General features: G+C 44.5%; 1 protein-coding gene across 1 annotated transcript in view; it reads right to left on the bottom strand.

Annotated features, from left to right (window-relative positions):
- grin2ba (glutamate receptor, ionotropic, N-methyl D-aspartate 2B-a) overlaps window positions 1-12,942 on the bottom strand; it is a gene marked incomplete at its 3' end in the record, with an annotated part of 145,735 nt that overhangs the window by 38,438 nt on the left and 94,355 nt on the right. Inside the window, 1 exon segment of the mRNA XM_080775516.1 lies at window positions 11,907-12,078. Coding sequence (XP_080631642.1) covers window positions 11,907-12,078 — 172 coding nt within the window.

Raw genomic sequence — 12,942 nt, 5'->3', positions numbered from 1 at the left:
CTGGACACACACTGGTCTGATGAACCCATTCTGACCTGAGATCAGATTCTAAAAAATGTCAGTCGTTCTTCGATTTTTCAAAAAAAAAGCAGACCTACAAGCTCGTAGCGCGCCACTCGGTGGCGTGCTATATGAGCTTGTAGATCTGCTATTTTTCAATAGCTAAAGCATAACATAGTGCTAACACCAAAACGGGTTCCCGTTCAGAATGGGTTAAGCCATTTTGACCTGAGATCAGATTCTATAAAAATGTCTTCCACATCCTGACAGTTTTCTGAAAAAACTATGTTTCTATGTCAGTCGTTCTTCGATTTTTCAAAAATAGCAGACCTACAATAAGCTTGTAGCGCACCACTCGGTGGCGCGCTATATGAGCTTGTAGATCTGCTATTTTTCAATAGCTAAAGCATAGCATAATGCTATAACACCAAAAGGGGTTTCCGCTCAAAATGGGTTAATTACCTGCTGTGAAGTTTCAAGCATGCATGCGGGTTCAATTAATTACATTCGGTTAAGTTTTTAAGCACATGTGTTGTGTTTAATCAAATCACATTAATGAATCCTTATTAATACATTTTTAATTAAAGCTAGGGTTTGTTCAGTAAAGGTAGAGCTAAATGTGTGCGGGCAGGGCGTTCTTAACCCATTCTGAACGGGAACCCATTTTGGTGTTAGCATCATGTTATGCTTTAGCTATTGAAAAATAGCAGATCTACAAGCTCATAGCGCGCCACCGAGTGGCGCGCTACGAGCTTGTAGGTCTGCTATTTTTGAAAAATCGAAGAACGACTGACATTTTTAGAATCTGATCTCGGGTCAGAATGGGTTCATCAGACCAGTGTGTGTCCAGTGGAAACCTTGTATGAATCTGATCTCAGGTCAGAATGGGTTAATGGGACTGTCTGTGGTCTATACAGGGCAGTGCATGCAGGTTCTCAAACCTTTTCATGTGTATTTGGACCCCATCTGAACAGGAGTACGTGTGCCAGCCAGGGATCCCCGGAAGAAAAAAAAGATTTGCGTTGAAAAGTTTGTTTCAAAGCTAAAAAAGTGAAGTGATCAGGACAACACAAGCATCTCCCTGTCAGCTGCAGTGATCAGGACAACGTGTGTCTCCCTGTCAGCTGCAGTGATCAGGACAACGTGTGTCTCCCTGTCAGCTGCAGTGATCAGGACAACGTGCGTCTCCCTGTCAGCTGCAGTGATCAGGACAACGTGTGTCTCCCTGTCAGCTGCAGTGATCAGGACAACGCAAGCGTCTCCCTGTCAGATGCAGTGATCAGGACAGCACAAGCGTCTCCCTGTCAGCTGCAGTGATCAGGACAACGTGTGTCTCCCTGTCAGCTGCAGTGATCAGGACAACGTGTGTCTCCCTGTCAGCTGCAGTGATCAGGACAACGTGCGTCTCCCTGTCAGCTGCAGTGATCAGGACAACGTGCATCTCCCTGTCCTCTGCAGTGATCCATGCACCATACTGAACGTCTCCAGGAGGACACAATATAACATGTCGTAGCTGGAGACGGTCAACTAGCCCTTCGCTATAAGTCCCTCCCCCAACCCGTCCTTGTCCAATAGGCACGTTACAGCAGCGAAGGAGACAGGGGGCGGACAAGCTGTCCTTCTCCCGCATGGAGATGCATGTTAAAAAATGACGGGATTTTCTCCCCCATAAATAATGGATCATTTCAGAAGCAAAACCTTCACAGTGCCTTCTAAATCTAGTCAACAAAAGGCCTGCAGTACAGGCCATGCACTAATGGACAAAATAATGTGCACGACATTATTTAAATAAAATAGAGAAATGTGAGGAAAAGTAAATAAAACAACACAGTCGTGCAAAAATAATAACACTGACAGCTTCGAGGTGGCGAAAGCTTGACCTGCATAGCAACAGTTGCTAAAGCAGCCATGTCCATATACTCACTTCCTCTCTCTCTCTCTCTCTCTCTCTCTCTCTCTCTCTCTCTCTCTCTCTGCAGTGTCCTCACTGACTCTCTCTCTCTCTCTCTCTCTCCACTTCCCTCCCACGCCTTGTTCTCTCCACATTATGAAAGTGACCCATGTGGGTGCTACTGAGAAGGATTGAGCATGTACAGTTTGTGAGTTGGTGCGTGCATGCGTGCGTGCGTGTGTGAGTGCGTGCGTGCGTGCGTGAGTGCGTGCGTGCGTGCGTGCGTGCGTGCCAATGTCTTTTCACGATGCCAGTGCCTATAGCATAATTGGCTCTTGATATTATACTAGAGGTGCTATAATGCTATACGCAGCCCTAATGTGGTGCATGTGTTCATTGATATTATACTAGAGGTGCTATAATGCTACGCAGCCCTATAATGTGGTGCATGTGTTCACACGGGCAGATGTAAAAGATGCAAAGATGCAAAGCTATGCAGTGTGTATCTGTATCTTTTGCAGCAGCTGCGAGCGTGGTATATGTGCTTCGTATATAGCTTCACGTGGCTGCGTCGCCCCGTGTGTGAACAACCGTGTGGATCATATGGACCATAATGTTGAACCGTGTGGATCATAAGGACCATAATGTTGAACCGTGTGGATCACATGGACCATAATGTTGAACCGTGTGGATCACATGGACCATAATGTTGAACCGTGTGGATCACATGGACCATAATGTTGAACCGTGTGGATCATATGGACCATAATGTTGAACCGTGTGGATCATATGGACCATAATGTTGAACCGTGTGGATCATATGGACCATAATGTTGAACCGTGTGGATCACATGGACCATAATGATGAACCGTGTGGATCATATGGACCATAACGTTGAACCGTGTGGATCACATGGACCATAATGTTGAACCGTGTGGATCATATGGACCATAATGTTGAACCGTGTGGATCATATGGACCATAATGTTGAACCGTGTGGATCATATGGACCATAACGTTGAACCGTGTGGATCACATGGACCATAATGATGAACCGTGTGGATCATATGGACCATAATGTTGAACCGTGTGGATCATATGGACCATAATGTTGAACCGTGTGGATCACATGGACCATAATGTTGAACCGTGTGGATCATAAGGACCATAATGTTGAACCGTGTGGATCACATGGACCATAATGTTGAACCGTGTGGATCATATGGACCATAATGTTGAACCGTGTGGATCATATGGACCATAATGTTGAACCGTGTGGATCATATGGACCATAATGTTGAACCGTGTGGATCATATGGACCATAATGTTGAACCGTGTGGATCACATGGACCATAATGTTGAACCGTGTGGATCACATGGACCATAATGTTGAACCGTGTGGATCACATGGACCATAATGTTGAACCGTGTGGATCATAAGGACCATAATGTTGAACCGTGTGGATCATAAGGACCATAATGTTGAACCGTGTGGATCATATGGACCATAATGTTGAACCGTGTGGATCATATGGACCATAATGTTGAACCGTGTGGATCATAAGGACCATAATGTTGAACCGTGTGGATCATAAGGACCATAATGTTGAACCGTGTGGATCATATGGACCATAATGTTGAACCGTGTGGATCACATGGACCATAATGTTGAACCGTGTGGATCACATGGACCATAATGTTGAACCGTGTGGATCATATGGACCATAATGTTGAACCGTGTGGATCATATGGACCATAATGTTGAACCGTGTGGATCATGTGGACCATAATGTTGAACCGTGTGGATCATATGGACCATAATGTTGAACCGTGTGGATCATAAGGACCATAATGTTGAACCGTGTGGATCATATTATGGACCATAATGTTGAACCGTGTGGATCACATGGACCATAATGTTGAACCGTGTGGATCACATGGACCATAATGTTGAACCGTGTGGATCATATTATGGACCATAATGTTGAACCGTGTGGATCATATGGACCATAATGTTGAACCGTGTGGATCACATGGACCATAATGTTGAACCGTGTGGATCAAATGGACCATAATGTTGAACCGTGTGGATCATATGGACCATAATGTTGAACCGTGTGGATCACATGGACCATAATGTGTGAACCGTGTGGATCATATGGACCATAATGTTGAACCGTGTGGATCACATGGACCATAATGTTGAACCGTGTGGATCACATGGACCATAATGTGTGAACCGTGTGGATCATATGGACCATAATGTTGAACCGTGTGGATCACATGGACCATAATGTGTGAACCGTGTGGATCATATGGACCATAATGTTGAACCGTGTGGATCACATGGACCATAATGATGAACCGTGTGGATCATATGGACCATAATGTTGAACCGTGTGGATCACATGGACCATAATGTTGAACCGTGTGGATCATATGGACCATAATGTTGAACCGTGTGGATCACATGGACCATAATGATGAACCGTGTGGATCATATGGACCATAACGTTGAACCGTGTGGATCACATGGACCATAATGATGAACCGTGTGGATCATATGGACCATAATGTTGAACCGTGTGGATCACATGGACCATAATGTTGAACCGTGTGGATCATATGGACCATAATGTTGAACCGTGTGGATCACATGGACCATAATGTTGAACCGTGTGGATCACATGGACCATAATGTTGAACCGTGTGGATCATATGGACCATAATGTTGAACCGTGTGGATCATATGGACCATAATGTTGAACCGTGTGGATCACATGGACCATAATGTTGAACCGTGTGGATCACATGGACCATAATGTTGAACCGTGTGGATCACATGGACCATAATGATGAACCGTGTGGATCATATGGACCATAATGATGAACCGTGTGGATCATATGGACCATAACGTTGAACCGTGTGGATCACATGGACCATAATGATGAACCGTGTGGATCACATGGACCATAATGTTGAACCGTGTGGATCATATGGACCATAATGTTGAACCGTGTGGATCACATGGACCATAATGTTGAACCGTGTGGATCATATGGACCATAATGTTGAACCGTGTGGATCATATGGACCATAATGTTGAACCGTGTGGATCATGTGGACCATAATGTTGAACCGTGTGGATCATATGGACCATAATGTTGAACCGTGTGGATCACATGGACCATAATGTTGAACCGTGTGGATCACATGGACCATAATGTTGAACCGTGTGGATCACATGGACCATAATGATGAACCGTGTGGATCATATGGACCATAATGATGAACCGTGTGGATCATATGGACCATAACGTTGAACCGTGTGGATCACATGGACCATAATGATGAACCGTGTGGATCATATGGACCATAATGTTGAACCGTGTGGATCACATGGACCATAATGATGAACCGTGTGGATCATATGGACCATAACGTTGAACCGTGTGGATCACATGGACCATAATGATGAACCGTGTGGATCATATGGACCATAATGTTGAACCGTGTGGATCATATGGACCATAATGTTGAACCGTGTGGATCATATGGACCATAATGTTGAACCGTGTGGATCATAAGGACCATAACGTCGGCGCCATAATGTGGGGTTTGTTGTCCGAGTATAAAACCTGGACAACAATTTCTAAACCAATTTTCTCTATGTGGAGGTCGAGAAAGCTCCATCTTGGAGGTGAAAAGGAGACATTAGAATGCTTTCAGTCCGGGTGAGAACACAGTTTATAGCAGGTGAGCGAGCACCCTTCTACGCCTTCACAGAACACTGGCAGGCTCACAATAAGTCTGTATGTCTGTCTGTCTGTCTGTCTGTCTGTCTGTCTGTCTGTCTGTCTGTCTGTCTGTCTGTCTGACTGACTTCATGTCTTCACATAAAAGTCTAAAGTAAGTAATTACTTAGTAAGTAATTACTTAGTAAGTAGTAGTAAGTAAGTAGATTCTATTTATAAAGCACCTTTCTTAACAAGGTTACAAAGTGCTGTACAATGAACACAGTAAAATCAATCAAAATTAAGTACAACAGTACAACAAGCAAATAAGAACAACATAATCAAGGTCAAGAAACATCGGGGAAAATGTTTTTCCGAAATAAAAAAAACGTTTTCAACAAACTCTTAAAAAAAAATATTGACAGACTCAGCGTTTTTTTAAAGTGCAAGGCAGGGCGTTCCATAAAAGTAGCTGCAACTACACTGCAAAGGCACGTACGGTCACCCATTGTCTTTGACTTATAGTCCCAGGACTAATAGGTAAAACTACCTACCAGCAGCCTTCTGAAAGTCATTCAGCTTTCACTGACCATGCACGACAACAGAGGCATACACAAACAAAGTTGTTTTGTACCACTAAACACACACACACACACACACACACACACACACACACACACACACACACACACACACACACACACACACACACACACACACACACACACACACACACACACACACACACACACACACACACACACACACACACACACACACACACACACACACACACACACAACCTTCAGGAAAAAATATTGATCTGTTTTCTCTTTTTTGCCCGAGCTCTTAATTATTATTACCAAGGTGAGATGGAGGGAGTATATGGAAGTGACAGCCACCTCTCTTTGGAAACCCAATGTCGATTAGAGAGTGTTTAGCATCACGCGTGGCAGAGTGAAGGATCACAGCTGACTGCACAGTGCGTATACACCCTTGGGTAATAAGGTACTTAGCCTGACTGACACCCAGGCTCGTGAGTGGAGGGTTTGGACCAGGGACGTGCAACACACAGACGTCAAAGGCAGTGTTGTGTTCGTCGACTACCTATTTTCACTGACAAAAACGAATGGAAACTAAATGAAAACTAAGCTACGATGACTAAAACTAAGACTAAATATATTGACAATTTCGTCGACAAATAAAAACTAGACAAAAAAGTTAGGAAGGGACTATAGTGGACAAGAGATCCAGTATAAGTCATTTTACACTTGGTTGCATGCTGAAAATAGTTGATCTACAAGCTCACAACGCGTTGTGAGCTTGTAGATCGGCTATTTTCTGCAAGTGTAAAAAACACTCATTACGACGGCATCAAGACCCGCCAAAATACATTTTAGTCGACTAAATCAACTGTAGATTTAGTCGACAAAAATCTTATGACATTTAGTCGACTAAAACTAGACTAACACTAAGACATTCCAGGTGGCTAAAATGTGACACAAACTAAATGAAGTTTCAGTCCAAAGACTATGACTGAACTAAAACAGAAATTTGCTGCCAAAAACAACACTGGTCAAAGGGGGCTGGCTTCAGCTGCGCTTTTACCCCGTCTGTAAAACAACTGCCCTCTCCTGACCACAAATGCAACATTTACTACATGGTGAAAGAAATGCAAATGCCCTCCTCTCCTTTCCATGCCATATTGGAAGGCAGCGTTCAGGAGAATTGCTTTTTTTCCCGAAGTCTCCTGAACTTGAAACGCAGCATTTTGCGTTGAACTTTGTTTCGAAATCAATGTCGTTAAAAAACCGCATCTCCACTATAGCTAAAGAGTGCTGCTTTGCACCCTTAGAGTATTCACCTTTTTCCTATAGGCTGTGTGTGTTCCAGTTCCTTTCGATTTGAACCAATGGAATCCAATGAAACTGGTCACATGACCAATGATATTCAATGAAATCGACAGGAAGTGGAGCACACACAGCCCAGGAAAAAGGTGAATATATTAATAGAGACGGCACCCGGAGGAAACCCTGAGGCGAAATGGACATAGTGGCCGAATTTGGTATTGCAGTTTGGACCCAAACACATGAACGCGCTGGTCCGTTAACTATATCATTGTGCACGTTCATGATGACGCGTGAACGCTGTTTCATCGGTCCCTGGAACGACATATTTTCAGATGTGGGGTCGGCGGGCAAATCCAGATAATTCTGGGGGTCCTTGAAATGAAAAAGGTTGAGCACCTGCACTGTTTTTTCAGAAAACTCTATTTTTAAGCAATTATTTATTTAGAATGGGCATCAGGTCTTCTAAATGGGTTAAAAATAATAAAAAGACAAGAGCTATCTATAGCTATTTGTCTGGCCCCGGGCCTCTGGTCCCTAGGGACCAGAGGGTCCCTAGGGACCAGAGGGACCTAACAACAACAACAACAACAACAACAATAATAATCCAATTCCATTCCGACAGCGACGCTAGCTTACTGTAGTATATCACACGATGATAGAAGTGTGATTTACATTCTGTTGACTGCAGAGTCAGCCTCAGATGCCTTTAAAGATTCCACATCACGACAGCCATACGAAACATCCCCACAAAATAGATGTTTAGATATGGATCCCCAATGAATGATGTGTGTTTACCCTCATAGACCCTCATAGACCCGCAGTGTGTTTAGTAGGCATGTGAATCTCGTCTCATCTCACGATTCGATACGCATCTCGATGCACTGCCAGCGATACGATACATTAGAGATACATGGAATCCCCTGGCGATACGATGCGATACGATTCTCCCTCTTCCCGATGCGATGCGATGCGATAACCATTTAGTTCAAATCAATGCGATACGATGCGATTCACCCCTCTTCCGATACGATTTGATGGCGATTCATCACAATAGAAAGGATTTATATTAAAGCTCTATTAATTTCCCAAAACATGTAAAAATGCATTTCATTTAAATTCAAAGCAATTTATTGTTTTACTGTAGGTTAGTATTATAGCTCTGCATCTCAAACAACCCAACTTATAGAATTCTGTAAGTAAACAAAGGGTCTGCTCTCTGCTGGTTATTGTGGAATTGTTAGATTACTAATAATCATAGGCTATAGTATAATTATTATATCTCAAAGGTCAATTTGAGGTTTTGAGTATAGAGGTTTCAAGAGATTAAAATGTAATATCCTATCGTTCATCAATTAATGTTACCAACATATAAATAGAAAAGAAACAAATAAACAAAACAAAAATTACAGGTCACACTTGTAGTGCTGTCAAACAAGTCTATGTCTAGTTTAATCTGCAACAGTTTTATAATATAATTGCCTATATGGGGGTCCCTACTTGATCTCTCACTCTCAGCTAAGTGGTCCTTGGCTTGACCTGAAAAACATTGAAGACCCTGGCCTGCATGTATTATTAACGTTATAAATACATAGCAGATGTACAAGCTCACAACGCGTCTCATCCACGCCCCGCTGTGAGCTTGTGGATCTGCAATTTTAGGCGTGCGACACCGTCTTGCTGCAGAATATAAATAAGGCTTCTATCCCAGAGAACAGCAGGGGAAAGCTGGACAGTGGAAAGTTGCTGTGGCGTTGTTGTTGTTGTACACGTGTGTGCAGACTGCAGAAGCTTTCTTTAATTACAAATTGATAATGATCGCGACGCAGATTTGCGTCGGATAATCAGCAAGCACAGCTGTGGAGTGTGGCTCATTACCAGCAGTCCAGCACGCAGCGCTACAGTGAAAAGATAACTGATCGACGGACAAAGCTACTCGGACAGCTATTTTATAAAGCTAAAGAGTAAAGGTGGTGCTTCTTGTTTAATGCGTGGGGCTCACTTCTGTTAGTCGCGGGTGCTATTATAGTCTGAGTCTGTCTGTTCTCAACGTGTCTCCTCTGCGGGAAGCACCCTCTGCACCGTCGTACGGTAGCTTCTGTTCACTGACTGTGGGCGCGTTCGGAAATACCACACCGGAGCACACTCTCCTATTAGTTTGCATTGCACAGTGGGCTCAGTGCGCTATTTCCGAACGCGCCCTGTGTCTGCACTGCGACTCGCGAGAGACCTTTTTTTTCCTTCCTTTCTGATGGTACGTTGAATGCGCCTCGGAAACACAGGATAGGGTGAAATTTACCATGGAAAAACAGTGCAACCACGGATTTTACCGATACAAGCACTCCGCGAACGATCCATCGAGATTTCACCCGTCAATTCTACCGACACACAGTGAATGAACCGATTCACTCGCATCGCGCACGTCATAATCGATGTATCGATACGTATCGATTATTTTCCACATGCCTAGTGTTTAGAGACATAGACCCACACAGAGAGGCAGTGTGTGTACAGTAATGTAGAGACGGGAAAATACAGGACTATTTTCACACCAGTGTGGATTTCGTCGACTAAAGGCTCATTCATAGTCTGGATTTTCGGTGGTGAGGTGACCACCGCTCCGGTGGTGAGGTGACCACCGCTCCGGTGGTGAGCTGACCACCGCTCCGGTGGTGAGGTGACCACCGCTCCGGTGGTGAGGTGACCACCGCTCCGGTGGTGAGGTGACCACCGCTCCGGTGGTGAGCTGACCACCGGAGCTGAAATAACGTTGAGCAGTGGTGAGTAAAAACAGAGAGAAGGGCTGGAGCAGTGGTTTGGTCTTCACTGCGGCTCATGACGTCTTGTTGTAGTTCAGTGGTCACCTAACCACCGAAAATCCTAAATGGAAACTAAATGAAAACTGAGCTATGATGACTAAAACTAAGACTAAATATATTGACAATTTCGTCAACAAATAAAAACTAAACTAAATGTTAGGAAGGGACAAGAGACAAGAGATCCAGTATAAGTCATTTTACACTCGGTTGCATGCTGAAAATAGCCGATATACAAGCTCACAACGTGTCGCAGCACGACGCGCTGTGAGCTTGTAGATCGGCTATTTTCAGCAAGTGTAAAACAGTCATTACGACAGCATCAAGGCACAACCAAAATACATTTTAGTCGACTAAATCAACTGAGTACCACAGACGAAAAACAGTCTAAGTCCAAATTTCTTTCTGACCCCTCCACGAAAAGGCCTCGTTGTCCTGAACCCTTATCTATCATTTATACATTATGGATCAATAGTGTGGACTTAGACTGTTTTTCGTCTGTGGCATTCAGTTACTGTAGATTAAAAATGTAGACTAAAAATTAAATTTAGAAAAAACTAAAATGTGCTGCCAAAAACAACACTGTTTGACACTGCGACAGTGAAGCCGCTTTTTGCACAAAAAACAAGAAAAAAAACATAACAAATGTGATATGGATTTCACATCAGACAAACAAATCTCTAGCCTCTAAGGTGAAACCAGCGTCAATAAATATACAACCACTTACAGTATGCTTCATTGTCTTTGGATCGTATGGAAACTGTACTGTGATCTATTATATGATCACATGTAAAAGCAGAGGGTTGAATATATCAATAATAAGTGCTTAAAGTGCCTATAAATATACAGACAGATGACAGACCGTGCACCAAAAGGCACTGGTCATACATTTGTAGTGTTTAATGTATATACAGTAGGACGCAGATTACTATGACAACATCCGTCCGTCAGTCGGAACACGCCACCATATATGGCCGTCAGTCCGTCACGCCTCGTGACACGCTCCATATATGGCCGCCTCCGTATGTGAACATCTGATTTCTCCTGTCTGTCTGTCTGTCTGTCTGTCTGTCTGTCTGTCTGTCTGTCTGTCTGTCTGTCTGTATGTCTGTCTGTCTGTCTGTCTGTGGCAATATGCAGTAACTAAGTACATTTACTTAAGTACTTAAAGTTGTGAGGTATTTGTACTTCTACTCCACTACATTGCAGGCAAATATTGTATAGTTTTACTCCACTACAATTATTTGACAACTTTAGTTACTTTGTTACTTTAGTTACTTTCTACTTTGGTTGAAGCCAATACTTTGGTACTTTTACTCTCAAGTAGATTATGATCCCCTGACTTTTACTTGTAACAGAGTAGAGTTCCACATGGCAGTATTGAGTATACATTTTCCACCACTGACAAATAAGCACATATGGAAAAACGCACATTCACACACACACACACACACACACACACACACACACACACACACACACACACACACACACACACACACACACACACACACACACACACACACACACACACACACACACACACACACACACACACACACACACACACACACACACACACACACACACACACACACGTGCAGCCAGTCCTCACCTCTCCCACCATGCCGTTCCAGGTGCCGTTGATCTTCTTGCCGTGCTTGCCGTTGGTGACCAGGTAGAGGTCGTAGGTGAACTTCACCTCCTTGGCGATCTTCTTCAGGATGTCGATGCAGAACCCCTTACAGCAGCGCTTGATGTAGATGCCCGAGTCCCTGGTCTGGTTGCTATGGAGACACAGGAGAGGGTCTGGTTGCTATGGAGACACAACAGAGGGTCTGGTTACTATGGAGACACAGGGGAGAACATGTGAGGGTACCTACCCTTGGGGACACGAGGAGAACATGTGAGGGTACCTACCCTAGGGGACCCGAGGAGAATATGTGAAGGTACCTACCCTTGGGGACACGGGGAGAACATGTGAGGGTACCTACCCTAGGGGACCCGAGGAGAACATGTGAAGGTACCTATACTAGGGGACACGAGGAGACCATGTGAGGGTACCTACCCTAGGGGACCCGAGGAGAACATGTGAGGGTACCTACCCTAGGGGACACGGGGAGAACATGTGAGGGTACCTACCCTAGGGGACACGAGGAGAACATGTGAGGGTACCTACCCTAGGGGACACAGGGAGAACATGTGAGGGTACCTACCCTAGGGGACACGAGGAGAACATGTGAGGGTACCTACCCTAGAGGACACAGGGAGAACATGTGAGGGTACCTACCCTAGGGGACACGAGGAGAACATGTGAGGGTACCTACCCTAGGGGACACGAGGAGAACATGTGAGGGTACCTACCCTAGGGGACACGGGGAGAACATGTGAGGGTACCTACCCTAGGGGACACGGGGAGAACATGCAAACTCCACACAGAAAGGCCCTTTCGCCAACCCCGCCTCAGGTATGGGCACTGAAGACGCGGAGAAGAGAACACGCCGCCAGCACCCACAGCGTCCCGAGCGGGAATCGAACCCAGGACCTTCTATAGCTGTGAGGCTATAGACTCTCTGTGTTTTCAGCTGCTTGCGGCAGGGCACCGTGTTCCTCATATACACTACCGTAGACTCACTACCGTAGACTCACTG

The sequence above is a fragment of the Protomyctophum bolini genome (assembly GCF_963924005.1).
Source record: "Protomyctophum bolini genome assembly, chromosome: 11".
In the NCBI taxonomy this organism is placed as follows: domain Eukaryota; kingdom Metazoa; phylum Chordata; class Actinopteri; order Myctophiformes; family Myctophidae; genus Protomyctophum; species Protomyctophum bolini.
Note: the sequence above shows the minus strand (reverse complement) of the source record. Positions and strands in the feature narration are given on the sequence as shown.